General features: G+C 43.3%; 1 protein-coding gene across 1 annotated transcript in view; it reads left to right on the plus strand.

The window, feature by feature from the left end:
- The window catches only part of LOC111966319 (solute carrier family 2, facilitated glucose transporter member 1), a 31,246-nt gene extending 24,323 nt beyond the window's left edge, over positions 1–6,923 (plus strand). Inside the window, exons 3-10 of the mRNA XM_023990848.2 lie at positions 2,665–2,825; positions 3,013–3,253; positions 3,574–3,736; positions 4,035–4,222; positions 4,376–4,480; positions 5,985–6,086; positions 6,198–6,401; positions 6,580–6,923. Of these exons, the coding sequence (XP_023846616.1) occupies positions 2,665–2,825; positions 3,013–3,253; positions 3,574–3,736; positions 4,035–4,222; positions 4,376–4,480; positions 5,985–6,086; positions 6,198–6,401; positions 6,580–6,783 (1,368 nt within the window). The 3' untranslated portion in view covers positions 6,784–6,923. The remainder of the gene's footprint in view (positions 1–2,664; positions 2,826–3,012; positions 3,254–3,573; positions 3,737–4,034; positions 4,223–4,375; positions 4,481–5,984; positions 6,087–6,197; positions 6,402–6,579) is intronic.
- Positions 6,924–14,223: the final 7,300 nt, after the last annotated feature.

Here is a 14,223-nt window from a genome sequence, read left to right on the forward strand (position 1 = left end):
CATCACAACTGCGGGACAGGTACAGGATGGCAACAACAACTGCCCGAGTTACACCAGGAACACACAATCCCTCCATCAGTGCTCAGACTGTCCGCAATAGGCTGAGAGGCTAGACTGAGGGCTAGTAGCCCTGTTGTAAGGCAGGTCCTCACCAGACATCACCGGCAACAACGTCGCCTATGGGCACAAACCCACCGTCGCTGGACCAGCAGGACTGGCAAAAAGTGCTCTTCACTGACGAGTCGCAGTTTTGTCTCACCAGTGGTGATGGTCGGATTCGTGTTTATCGTCGAAGGAATGAGCGTTACACCAAGGCCTGTACTCTGGAGCGGAATCGATTTGGAGATGGAGGGTCCGTCATGGTCTGGGGCGGTGGGTCACAGCATCATCGAACTGAGCTTGTTGTCATTGCATGCAATCTCAACGCTGTGCGTTACAGGGAAGACATCCTCCTCCCTCATGTGGTACCCTTCCTGTAGGCTCATCCTGACATGACCCTCCAGCATAACAATGCCACCAGGCATACTGCTCGTTCTGTGCGTAATTTCCTGCAAGACAGGAATGTCAGTGTTCTACCACGGCCAGCGAAGAGCCCAGATCTCAATCCCATTGAGCACATCTGGGACCTGTTGGATCGGAGGGTGAGGGCTAGGGCCATTCCCCCCAGAAATGTCTGGGATCTTGCAGGTGCCTTGGTGGAAGAGTGGGGTAACATCTCACAGCAAGAACTGGCAAATATGGTGCAGTGCATGAGGCGGAGAAGCACTGCAGTACTTAATGCAGCTGGTGGCCACACCAGATACTGACTGTTACTTTTGATCCCCCTTTGTTCAGGGACACATTATTCCATTTATGTTAGTCACCTGTCTGTGGAACTTGTTCAGTTTATGCCTCAGTTGTTGAATCTTGTTATGTTCATACAAATATTTACACGTTAAGTTTGCTGAAAATAAACGCAGTTGACAGTGAGAGGATGTTTCTCTTTTTGCTGAGTTTATAACGTTACTGTAACACAAAAAGGAATTCGTAATTTCTTGAGAAAACTCAACAGCATGCGCCAATAGGCAAAATATGTGCTTTGATTGAAACTAAAATGAATGCAAATAAGTTAGAAATGGTGCTACTAATGCACATGACGGCACAAACATGTCTCGTAAAAAGTAAATATGTTAGCTAGCTATCATACAGTAGGCGTATATAAGAAGACATGCAATCATAATTGACTGTAGCGCATATAAAGCACCCAGCCCTGGGCTGCCGTCGTGAATTGAATTATGGGGAGTTTCAGGCCCTGGAGTGCGAGTGAACAAAATTTTACACTCGCAAAGCCGACTAGAAACGTTGCAATGGCTAATAATTTGGACTACCCTCCAAGATGGCGACGGGGATTCCCCCAAGGGCATAAGACAAGGGTGTGTCTTTTAAGTGTTTGGACCGCAGCCCTGGTATCGTAGCGTCGGAGATGACTAACTAGGAACTTTGTTCCGGTGCACAGATGTTTCGTCACTGATCATTTGGATACATCATGATTTCGCAGGTGTTCGCATCTTTCCAATTTCGGAAGGGGAGGGGACATTTAACCCATATGTTTTCCCTGTAACTTGCAAAGAGAGAGGGGCGGAGATACCGCCCTGGCTTCCGCTCCACATTCTAGTAAATTATTTTTTCTATCATGTTTCCGCGCAGAATTTAATTGAGCATCTGACGCAATTACGCAAGATTTTTGTTCTAGTTCCGAGATTACAATATCTATAATTTCACTGTATGGTTGGTAATTCACTATGAATTGAATTGTGACTGTATGTATATGATGTATGTATGATAATGGTATTATTTAAAGGGGCAATCTGCAGTTTGTACAGACATTTTTTTACATATAAATTAACGATATGTACCCATTGATTCTTGAAGAATATCATTTATAAATGCCTCATGAGCTTAATTCAACTGTTGTACCCCATCAGAACCCAAAATATAAGCTTGTTTTATGCCAATGTTTTTTAACAAAGTAAATCTAAACAAACATTAGCTACATGGTTAAAACTACAATTTAGATATCATGGATGGTCAGTCCTTGCATCCATAACTCTGTCTATGAATTTGAGTCTATGAATTTGAGGGTGATTACATTTCTCTAGCCCCGTCCCTCAGCTTTCAAAATGTTTTATTTTAGTTTTACCCCTTTTTCGGGATATCCAATTGATAGTTACAGTCTTGTCCCATTGATGCAACTCCCGTACTGACTCGGGAGAGGCGAATGTCGAGAGCCATGCATCCTCCGAAACAAGACCCTGCCAAGCCACACTGCTTCTTGACACACTGCTCGCTTAACCAGGAAACACCATACAACTGGCGATCGCATTCAGCTTGCAGGTGCCCAGCCCACCACAAGGAGTTGCTAGAGCGCGATGGGACAAGGACATCCGGCCGACCGAGCCCTCCCCTAACCCGGACGACGCTGGGCCAATTGTGTGACGCCTCATCGGTCAAACTCACTTTTGAGGCCCATCACTTTTTACCGGGGAGGATGCTTTGCTTTTTACCGGGGAGGATGCTTTGTTATTGTTTGCTGCTGGTTGCAGCTTTAATGTCTCCAGCAACCTTCAATGATGAATATAGTTAATGTATGTTCTTCATGTTGTGATATGTTGTATTGTACCTTAGATCATTGAAGGCTTTTTGAATGACACGTGGAACAACAGGTACTCTGAGCCCATCCCTGCCACATCCCTGACCACCCTGTGGTCCATCTCCGTGGCCATCTTCTCTGTCGGGGGCATCTTTGGCTCCTTCTCCGTGGGCCTCTTTGTCAACCGCCTGGGCAGGTAAATCTGCTCTGGTAGTGTTATATTTTAGACTGGACTTTACGGTAAAAGGGTGTGGTAATCATGGGTCATTTCGTTTTTTTGTGCGGTCCTATGCACCTTAACAACAGTATAGCATTTTTGTGCCTTTAGGAAGTGAAGAAGCCAGCCATATTTTTAAATTGACCTCTCTGTGAATGATTTGCAGGAAGAACTCGATGCTCATCGCCAATGTGCTAGCGTTCATCGCCGCCGGGTTCATGGGCTTCTCCAAGCTGGCGGCGTCGTGGGAGATGCTGATCATTGGCCGCTTCATCGTGGGACTTTACTCCGGCCTGTCCACTGGCTTCGTGCCCATGTACGTGGGGGAGATCGCGCCCACTTCGCTCCGTGGGGCGCTGGGCACTCTGCACCAGCTGGGCATCGTCATTGGAATCCTCATGGCACAGGTAGGCACCGTCCGTTGGGTGACTTTCAGTTTCACCTGATCCGATGTCAGTGATTACTAGAGATGACAATCCAAATGTGGCACAGGACAACTGGACAAATATAGCAATGACGAGAAGACAAATGTTCAAGTAATATTTGCTGCCCTCAGGTGTGATCTTTTTGTTATCTTTTTCAACGCTAGTGATACAGCACAATCATCTGGACAAAATATTCTTTCCACCAACATACAGTACCCAAGTAACTTCACCACAGTGTATTTCCATGGTAGTTTAACTTTCATTAACAGTGTTACAGTGTACGAACATATTGTTACTTACAGGTGTTTGGGATGGAGTCGATCATGGGGAACTCCACTATGTGGCCCTTCCTGCTGGGCCTCACTTTCATCCCGGCCGTGTTGCAGTGTATCCTGCTGCCCTTCTGCCCCGAGAGCCCTCGCTTCCTCCTCATCAACTGCAACGAGGAGCTCAAGGCCAGGGAAGGTAAGCCTCTGACCATCTAATGCTACACCTTCACTCCCTCAAACATGGAACCCTCCCGGCTGAGGACCTATTCCCATGGAGAGCAGGAGAGCTCCTGGGTGTGTAGGCTTTTGTTCCAGCCCTGCTCTAACACACCATTCAACTAATCAAGGTTCCGACAAGCAGCTTATTAGTAGAATCTGGGGTGTTCAAGTAGGGCTGGAACAAACGCCTGCACATCCATTAGCTCTCTAGGAGGAGGGTCGCATCTTGTTACCAGCTGAATGGAGTCCTGAGTGTGTTGTGGATTTGCATGCAGTGCTGGAGAAGCTGCGAGGCACTGAGGAGGTGGGCGACGACATGCAGGAGATGAAGGAGGAGGCCAGGCAGATGATGAGGGAGAAGAAGGTCACCATCCTGGAGCTATTCCGCTCGCCACTCTACCGCCAGCCCATCTTCATCGCCATCATGCTCCAGCTCTCCCAGCAGCTGTCTGGCATCAACGCTGTGAGTGTAGGACACTCTGGGAGACACACACTGACTTGTGAATACACATGCATGCATGCACATACATGCTAACTCATGCACACACATGTGCACACACATGTGCACACACACTTCAAACTACATGATCCACTAAATTATGACAATTTTGTGCAGGTTTTCTACTACTCCACCAGGATCTTTGAGAAGGCGGGGGTTTCTCAGCCAGTCTATGCAACCATTGGGGCTGGAGTAGTCAATACAGCCTTCACTGTTGTGTCTGTAAGTCAGAAAAACACTGTACAACATCCATAAACACCCATACGAAGAAAAAATAAATAATTTCAATATATTTAATTTCACAAAATGTATTTCAAATAGATGTACATACATTTCCCTCTTTGCTCAAATGCATGTAATGCCTGACAATTCCAGAAATGCATGGCTAAGATATCTAGTCTACAGGGTGGCCAAAGCAGTTCCTAATTTGGCATATGACATAGTTTGGGCCTTCAGAGTGGGTTAATTACTCTTTTTACACAAAATGTTGGCATTGATATAATTTTAACATTGTCATAAAGAGTGCATGTTCAACTTCATAAAAAATATGTTTCCTGTCTCAAGAGGTTAAATAAAAATGTAAAAGACTATATAGTAAGTGCCTGTCTTCAGCTTCATTAAATAATGAAAAAATCATTACATGATTTTAAATGTAAATGCATTTTAGTGCTTTCGGTATACTTTTGATATGTCTCAACTACAATAAAAATAAATTCTGAGCAAATATATTGTAGCTGCGGCAGCCTATTAGACGATCTGGGGGCGTGGCTTCTTGGAGGCGTGGCCTTGGTTTGAGCTCGTTGGGTCACCCATGGGAGAACGTGTCATAATATAATTGAAAAGACATTTACAAATACATAAAATATATTTCCTAAATGTATCACTAAATACATGTGGAAACATTATTTAATGAATTTCAGAATGTACTTTAGAATACATGAATTACATTTTCCAATGCATTTAACATACACTGAGTGTATAAAACATTAAGGACACCTTCCTAATATTGAGTTGTGGAATCCAGGTGAAAGCTATGATCCCTTATTGATGTCACTTGTTAAATCTACTTCAATCAGTATAGATGAAGGGGAGGAAACAGTTTAAAGAAGGATTTTTAAGCCTTGAGACAATTGAGACATGGATTGTGTATGTGTGCCATTCAGAGGGTGAATGGGCAAGACAAAATATTTAAGGGCTTTTGAACAGGGTATGGTAGTAGGTGCCAGGCGATGCTGCTGGATTTTTCATGCTCAACAGTTTCCCGTGTGTATCAAGAATGGTCCACCACCCAAAGGACATCCAGCCAACTTTACACAACTGTGGGAAGCATTGGAGTCAACATGGGCCAGTATACCTGTGGAATCCTTTCGCCACCTTGTAGAGTCCATGGCCCGACGAATTGAGGCTGTTCTGAGGGTAAAAGGGGGTGCAACTGGACTCAATATTAGGAAGGTGTTCTTAATGTTTTGTTCACTCAGTGTATATTGTGATATACATTTTACATACGTTTATATATGAATTTTAAATACATTCCGTAATATATGTTTAAAAAAATTAAACATTTCATATTTATCCCCAAAAAATGTATAAAAAATATTTTTTAAATGTTTTTTTTTTCTAGTATAGGTGGAAAATGAAACAGACTAATGTGTCTTTGAAATGTAGCCACTCCCCAACCCCCACTAACACCACCTTTCTTCTCCTCTTCCTCGCTCTCTTTATATAGCTATTCATTGTGGAGCGTGCTGGGCGAAGATCCCTTCACCTCACTGGGTTACTGGGGATGGCATTCTCAGCGGTCCTGATGACAGTTGCTATGGCACTGCTTGTATGTATAATGGTGCACTAAAGGAACAAAAACATCATGGATATGCTTATATAATATTTTATGTACACGGCTACTTCAACCAGACTCCTCTACTGATGTGTCTTGCCTCAGGACCAGCTGCCATGGATGTCGTACGTTAGCATCGTGGCCATCTTCAGCTTCGTGGCCTTCTTTGAGATTGGCCCAGGCCCCATCCCATGGTTCATTGTGGCTGAGCTCTTCAGCCAAGGTCCTCGGCCCTCTGCCTTTGCCGTGGCTGGATTCTCCAACTGGACAGCTAACTTTATAGTGGGCATGACCTTTCAATACGTTGAGGTAAGGAGACAGAAACAATTACTATTGCATTAATGGCTCATTTTCGTATTATATGAATTAGAATACATTGATAGTATATATTATTATATATATTATATAGTTCTATAATAGTACTTATGACTTCCACTTTCAATTTGGAAATTGTGAAAATAATGTAACTTTTCTGTATTCTCTGTAGCAACTGTGTGGCCCCTACGTCTTCATCATCTTTACCGTGCTGCTGCTGGGCTTCTTCGTCTTCACCTACTTCATGGTGCCCGAAACCAAGGGACGATCGTTTGACGAGATCGCTGCTGGCTTCCGCCATGATGCCGGAGAGGCAGGGGAGAAGTATGCGCCTGACGAGATGAACAGCCTGGGGGGAGCCGACTCCCAACTCTAAGCCCTCCGACAACACCGATACATACATACATACAGTTTTTCAACCACTCCACAAATTTCTTGTTAACTATAGTTTTGGCAAGTTGGTAAGGACATCTACTTTGTGCATGACACAAGTAATTTTTCCAACAATTGTTTACAGACAGATTATTTCACTGGTTTACAGGACAGATATTTCACTTATAATTCACTGTATCACAATTCCAGTGGGTCAGAAGTTTACATACACTAAGTTGACTGTGCCTTTAAACAGCTTGGAAAATTCCAGAAAATTATGTCATGCTTTAGAAGCTTTCTGATAGGCTAATTGACATAATTTGAGTCAATTGGAGGTGTACCTGTGGATGTATTTCAAGGCCTACCTTCAAACTCAGTGCCTCTTTGCTTGACATCATGGGAAAATCAAAGAAATCAGTCAAGACCTCAGAAAAAAATTGGTAGACCTCCAAAAGTCTGGTTCATCCTTGGGGAGCAATTTCCAAACGCCTGAAGGTACCGCGTTCATCTGCACAAACAATAGTACGCAAGTATAAAACACCATGGGACCACGCAGCCGTCATACCGCTCAGTTAGGAGACGCGTTCTGTCTCCTAGAGATTAACGTATTTTGGTGCTAAAAGTGAAAATCAATCCCAGAACAACAGCAAAGGACCTTGTGAAGATGCTGGAGGAAACAGGTACAAAAGTATCTATATTCACAGTAAAACGAGTCCTACATCGACATAACCTGAAAGGCCGCTCAGCAAGGAAGAAGCCACTGCTCCAAAACCGCCATAAAAAAAAGCCAGACTACGGTTTGCAACTGCAGATGGGGACAAAGATCATGCTTTTTGGAGAAATGTCCTCTCGTCTGATGAAACAAAAAATAAACTGTTTGGCTATAATGACCATTGTTATGTTTGGAGGAAAAAGGTGGAGGCTTCCAAGCCGAAGAACACCATCCCAACCGTGAAGCTGCTAATGAGCATCATGTTTGTGGGGTGCTTTGTTGCAGGAAGGTCTGGTACACTTTACAAAATAGATGGCATCATGAGGGAGGAAAATTATGTGGATATATTGAAGCAACATCTCAAGACATCAGTCAGGGAAGTTAAAGCTTGGTCGCAAATGGGTCTTCCAAATGGACAATGACCCCAAGCATACTTCCAAAGTTGTGGAAAAATGGCCTAAGGACAACAAAGTCAAGGTATTGGAGTGGCCATCACAAAGCCCTGACCTCAATCCTATAAGAAAATGTGTGACAGAAAGGAAAAAATGTGAGCAAGGAGCTACAAACCTGGCTCAGTTACACCAGCTCTGTCAGGAGGAATGGGCCAAAATTCACCCAACTTATTGTGGGAAGCTTATGGAAGGCTACCTGAAATGTTTGACCCAAGTTAAACAATTTAAAGGCAATGCTACCAAATACTAATTGAGTGTATGTAAACTTCTGACTCACTGGGAATGTGCCTCTGGAAGCAATGTCAGCACAATAACTTTTCGTCGGAGCTTCATGAAATGGGTTTCCATGGCCAAGCAGCTGCACACAACCTAAGATCATCATGCGCAATACCAAGCGACGGCTGGAGTGGGTGTAAAGCTCACCGCCATTGGACTCTGAGCAGTGGAAATGCGTTCTCTGGAGTGATGAATCATGCTTCACCATCTGGCGGTCCGATGGACTAATCTGGGTTTGGCGGATGCCAAGAGAAACGCTACCTGCCCAAATGCATAGTACTAACTGTAAAGTTTGTTGGAGGAGGAATAATGGTCTGAGGCTGTTTTCATGGTTGTGGGTAGGCACCTTAGTTCCAGTGAAGGGAAATCTTAACGCCACAGCATACAATGACATTCTAGACGATTCTGTGCTTCAAATTTTTTGGAGAATTATTTTTTTGGGGGGGGAAGGCTCTTTCCTGTTTCAGGTGCACAAAGTGAGGTCCATACAGAAATGGTTTGTCGAGATTGGTGGGAAGAGCTTGAACTTGCCTGCACAGAACCCTGACCTCAACCCCATCGGACACCTTTGGGATGAATTGGAACGCGAGCCAGGCCTAATCGCCCGACCTCACTAATGCTTTTGTGGCTGAAATGGAAGCAGTTACTGCAGCAATGTTCCAGCATCTAGTGGGAAAGCCTTCCGGAAGAGTGGAGGTGTTATAGCAGCAAAGAAGGGGACCAACTCCATATTAATGCCCTGATTTTGAAATGAGATGTTCTATGAGATACTTTTGATACTTTTACCAACACCCTACATTATAGTCCCTTTTGCCGTCAGATAGCGCTATTATTCCTTACGAACCTGGCTCAGTTACACCAGCTCTGTCAGGAGGAATGGGCCAAAATTCACTCCAACTTATGTGGAAGCTTATGGAAGGCTAAACAATTTAAAGGCAATGCTACCAAATACTAATTGAGTGTATGTAAACTTCTGACTCACTGGGAATGTGATGAAAGAAATAAAAGCAGAAATAAATCATTCTCTCTAGTATTATTCTGACATTTCAAATTCTTGAAGTAAAGTGGTGATCCTAACTGACCTAAGACAGGGAATTCTTACTGGGATTAGATGTCAGGAATTGTGGAAAAAAAACAGAGTTTAAATGTATTTGGCTAAGGTGTATGTAAACTTCCGACTTCAACTGTACATACATAGATAGATAGATAGATTTCATTTGACCATGTTAAACAATATAATGCATAATGCATTTCAAATCATCAAGCATGACACAAACCATGTTTTAGATATATTTCCATTATGGTCCTCTAAAATAAATGGTTCAAAAATGTACAAACATAAACATACTAGGCATACTTGGCTTACACATATAACACATGACATAACAGGCATAGTTGGCTTACACATATAGCTAACACATAACAAATCAAAGAATAGGAGACATTGTCATAGCCATAGAGCAGGACTCCCTCAACAGATCAGCGATCTCAGGCTCCTAAAATGAGATGATGGTTTGATGATGGTTATGCCAGATAATGGTGACGCAGTTGATGCCAGATGATGGTGATGAAGTTGGCTTGCCGCCTCTGATATATATTATAAGGGGGTGTTCACAGGGTATCCTTTTCAAATGAAATATTGGGCATTAAAGCGTCTTGTTATTACGGTATTATCTATCATCTACACCGAAGACTAAGCTTCACAGTTACTAAGTACACTCTTAGAAAAAAAGTCGCTATCTAGAACCTAAAAGTGTTCTTCAGCTGTCCCCATAGGAGAACCCTTTGAAGATAAATATTTTTGGTTCCAGGTATAACTTTTTGGTTCCATGTAAAACCATTTCCACAGAGGGTTCTGTACTCCCAAAAGGGTTCTACCTGGAACCAAAAAGGGTTATACCTGGAACCAAAAACATTTATCTTATGGGGAAAGCCGAAGAATCCTTTCGGAATCCTTTTTTTCGAAGAGTGTAGGACAATGATATCAGCAAATTTAAATATATACTTTTATATTAGCAAATTTCGCATACAACTCCACTTGAACCTATGGATTTAAGAGGGTGACTCTACAGAAGGGGATTCGTAGTCTGTCAATCAGCTAAGGCAAGACATTTAGGAATTTACTGATTTTTATCCTTGTCTTGTTTGAACAATACAATGTAATGTTTTGTGTGTGTGTGTGTGTGCGTGTGCGTGTGCGTGCGTGCGTGCGTGCGTGTGTGTGTGCGTGCGCACCACAAGTCACTGCTTTATGCATAGTGACTTTTTCTTTAGTATTGGACATATGCTGTAAATAATAGACACAATAAATCATTGTAGTTGTATAACCAGAATAAGAGTATAATCCCATGTAAGCTCTAACTTGTCAGTTACAGAGTTCTGTATCATTTTACAAAACAAATTATTTATTAGTGAGCTGTACAATTCTATTGTGTAGCCTACCAAAAAGAAAACGCTAATCTGTGTGTAGTGCCTAGGGGGATGGGGAAGTAGGCAGCAGAAGGAGATTTTTTGTGTTTTCTTTATCTTTTATGTTAAAACAAAGTGCCACGACTGCTCTACTGACAGCTCTTCCCCTTTTTTTATGATATATTGTATGGTAGCTGGATATTTTGCTCAATAAAAACAAGCTGCACACAGAGAACCACTTTCATGGGTGTGTCTTCTTTGGTCAACACATTCAAACAGAGAGTTGAAAGTTACCCAAATCATATTAGAATATAATCATTTATGAAATTATCATTTTTGTAGTATAATTTTGACATACACTATATATACAAAAGTATGTGGACACCCCTTCAAATGAGTGGATTCGGCTAGTTCAGCCACACCCGTTGCTGACAGGTATATAAAATCGAGCACACAGCCATGCAATATCCATAGACAAATAGGAGAATGCCCTTAATGAAGAGCTCAGTGACATTCAACGTGGTATCGTCATAGGATGCCACCTTTCCAACAAGTCAGTTCATCAAATTTCTGCCCTGCTAGAGCTGCCCCCGTCAACTGTATGCTGTTACTGTGAAGTGGAAACATCTAGGAGCAACAATGGCTCAGCCACGAAGTGGTAGGCCACACAAGCTCACAGAACGGAACCTCCAAGCGCTGAAGCACATAGCGCGTAAAAATTGTCCTCGACTCACTACAGAGTTCCAAACTGCCTCTGGAAGCAATGTCAGCACAATAACTTTTCGTCGGGAGCTTCATGAAATGGGTTTCCATGGCCAAGCAGCTGCACACAAGCCTAAGATTCATGCCGCAATACCAAGCGACGGCTGGGATGGTGTAAAGCTCACCGCCATTGGACTCTGGGCAGTGGAAATGCGTTCTCTGGAGTGATGAATCATGCTTCACCATCTGGCGGTCGATGGACTAATCTGGGTTTTGGCGCGATGCCAAGAGAACGCTACCTGCCCAAATGCATAGTACTAACTGTAAAGTTTGTTGGAGGAGGAATAATGGTCTGAGGCTGTTTTCATGGTTGGCACCTTAGTTCCAGTGAAGGGAAATCTTAACGCCACAGCATACAATGACATTCTAGACGATTCTGTGCTTCTAATTTTTTGGAGAATTATATTTTTTGGGGGGAAGGCTCTTTCTGTTTCAGGGAGGACAATTCCCCGTGCACAAGCGAGGTCCATACAGAAATGGTTTGTCGAGATTGGTGTGGAAGATCTTGACTTGCCTGCACAGAACCCTGACCTCAACCCCATCGGACACCTTTGGGATGAATTGGAACGCGAGCCAGGCCTAATCGCCCGACCTCACTAATGCTTTTGTGGCTGAATGGAAGCAAGTTACTGCAGCAATGTTCCACATCTAGTGGAAAGCCTTCCCGGAAGAGTGGAGGCTGTTATAGCAGCAAAGAGGGGACCAACTCCATATTAATGCCCATGATTTTGAAATKAGATGTTCTTATGAGATACTTTTGATACTTTTACCACACCCTACATTATAGCCCTTTTGCCGTCAGATAGCGCTATTATTCCTTATGCCGTTTGCTTCCTTCTCAACTTCTCTGCTTCGCCTTGCCTGTGCTAGTCTGGGTGCCAGTCTCTATTTAGGGGTTAACAGTCTCTGCTAAACAGACTGGCACCCAGACTATGCCTGCGTCTATTATTACATTGTTATTATTATTAGACAGAAGTTGCCATATTATTCTTGTTACTTAATATTGTTTGTTTGCTTCGTTCGTTTTTTAAATTTGGACACTTGAAAACGACATGGTGCATATCAAGAGATTTCATCCTGTAAAATTCAAATATTAAAGGTGTCCACATGCTTCCCATCCGAAACAGTTTGTTCATATATTATGACAACATTTTGTGAGGTTGTTTATTGGTTCTTTTGCAAGGGTTATATTGGCTGTTTGGGGACACAAACATTTTTCATGAGGCAAGCCGAAGTCTACGCCCCTTCGTCGGTGATTGGTCAACAGTTGAGATTCTTCAATTAAGTGTTTCTTCGTGGCCATGAGGTGGGGGTAAAATGGAGGACAGGAAAAAAAGGTCAATATGGAGTGGTGGATCACACAGAACTTTTGGAAGAGCTACAGGAGGAAATTGAACGTGACGAGAGTGTGGATGAATGAACTGTGGTGGCAGATGCAGTGAAGACCGCTGAGTTTGAGCCTCATCCTGATGATGACAAAGATGATTCTAGCCCTGTGGGAGTGAGATTTTTGGAGAGAATGGATCCTTGCCTTCTGGCAGATCCACATCACAGGAGGCTGCAGAGGAAAGAACGGCTCGTAATAAGGGCCTGAACGGAGCACATGGAATGGCATCAAACATCTGGAAACCATGTGTTTGATGAACAGTGCATTCGGAATGTATTCAGACCCCTTCACTTTTTCCACATTTGTTACATTACAGCCTTATTCGAAAATTGACAATATTAAACATTTTCCTAATCAATCTACACACAATACCACATAATGACAAAGCGAAAACAGGTTTTTAGAAATGTTTGCAAATTTATGAAAAATAAAAAACAGAAATACCTTATTTGCATAAGTGTTCAGACCCTTTGCTATGAGACTGGAAATTGAGCTCAGGGGCATCCTGTTTCCATTGATCCTCCTTGAGATGTTTCTACAACTTGATTGGAGTCCAGCTGTGGAAAATTCAATGATTTGGAAAGGCACACACCGGTCAGAGCAACAACCAAGACATTTACATTTACATTTAAGTCATTTAGCAGACGCTCTTATCCAGAGCGACTTACAAATAGGTCATAGGAATTGTCCTTAGAGCCCTGAGACAGGATTGTGTCAAGGCACAGATCTGGGGAAGGGTACCAAAAAATGGCTGCAGCATTGAAGGTCCCCAAGAACACCGTGGCCTCCATCATTCTTAAATCGAAGACGTTTGGCGCCACCAAGACTATTCCTAGAGCCAAACTGAGCAATCAGGGGAGAACAGCCTTGGTCAGGGAGGTGACCAAGAACCCGATGGTCACTCTGACAGAGCTCCAGAGTTCCTTTGTGGAGATGGAAGAACCTTCCAGAAAGACCACCATCTCTGCAGCACTCCACCAATCAGACAGAAGCCACTCCTCAGTAAAAGGCACATGACGGACCGCTTGGAGTTTGCCATAAGGCACCTAAAGGACTCTCAGACCATGATAAACAAGATTCTCTGATTCTCTGATGAAACCAAGATTGAACTCTTTGGCCTGAATGCCAAGCGTCACGTCTGGAGGAAACCAAGCACCGCTCATCACCTGGCCAATACCACCCCTACGGTGAAGCATGGTGGTGGCAGCATCATGCTGTGGGGTTGTTTTTAAGCGGCAGGGACTAAGAGACTAGTCAGGTTTGAGGGAAAGATGAACGGAGCAAAGTTCAGAGAGATTCTTGATGAAAACCTGCTTCGGAGCACTCAGAACCTCAGACTGGGGCGAAGGTCTGTGTGTTTGGCGTCAACAGATTTGGCAGCTCTGCTTCTAGCTCCTAAGCAACTTTGCAGCATTTTGTTTTTTTGTATGTTATTTCTTACATTAT

Source organism: Salvelinus sp. IW2-2015, linkage group LG7 (assembly GCF_002910315.2).
Source record: "Salvelinus sp. IW2-2015 linkage group LG7, ASM291031v2, whole genome shotgun sequence".
NCBI lineage: Eukaryota > Metazoa > Chordata > Actinopteri > Salmoniformes > Salmonidae > Salvelinus > Salvelinus sp. IW2-2015.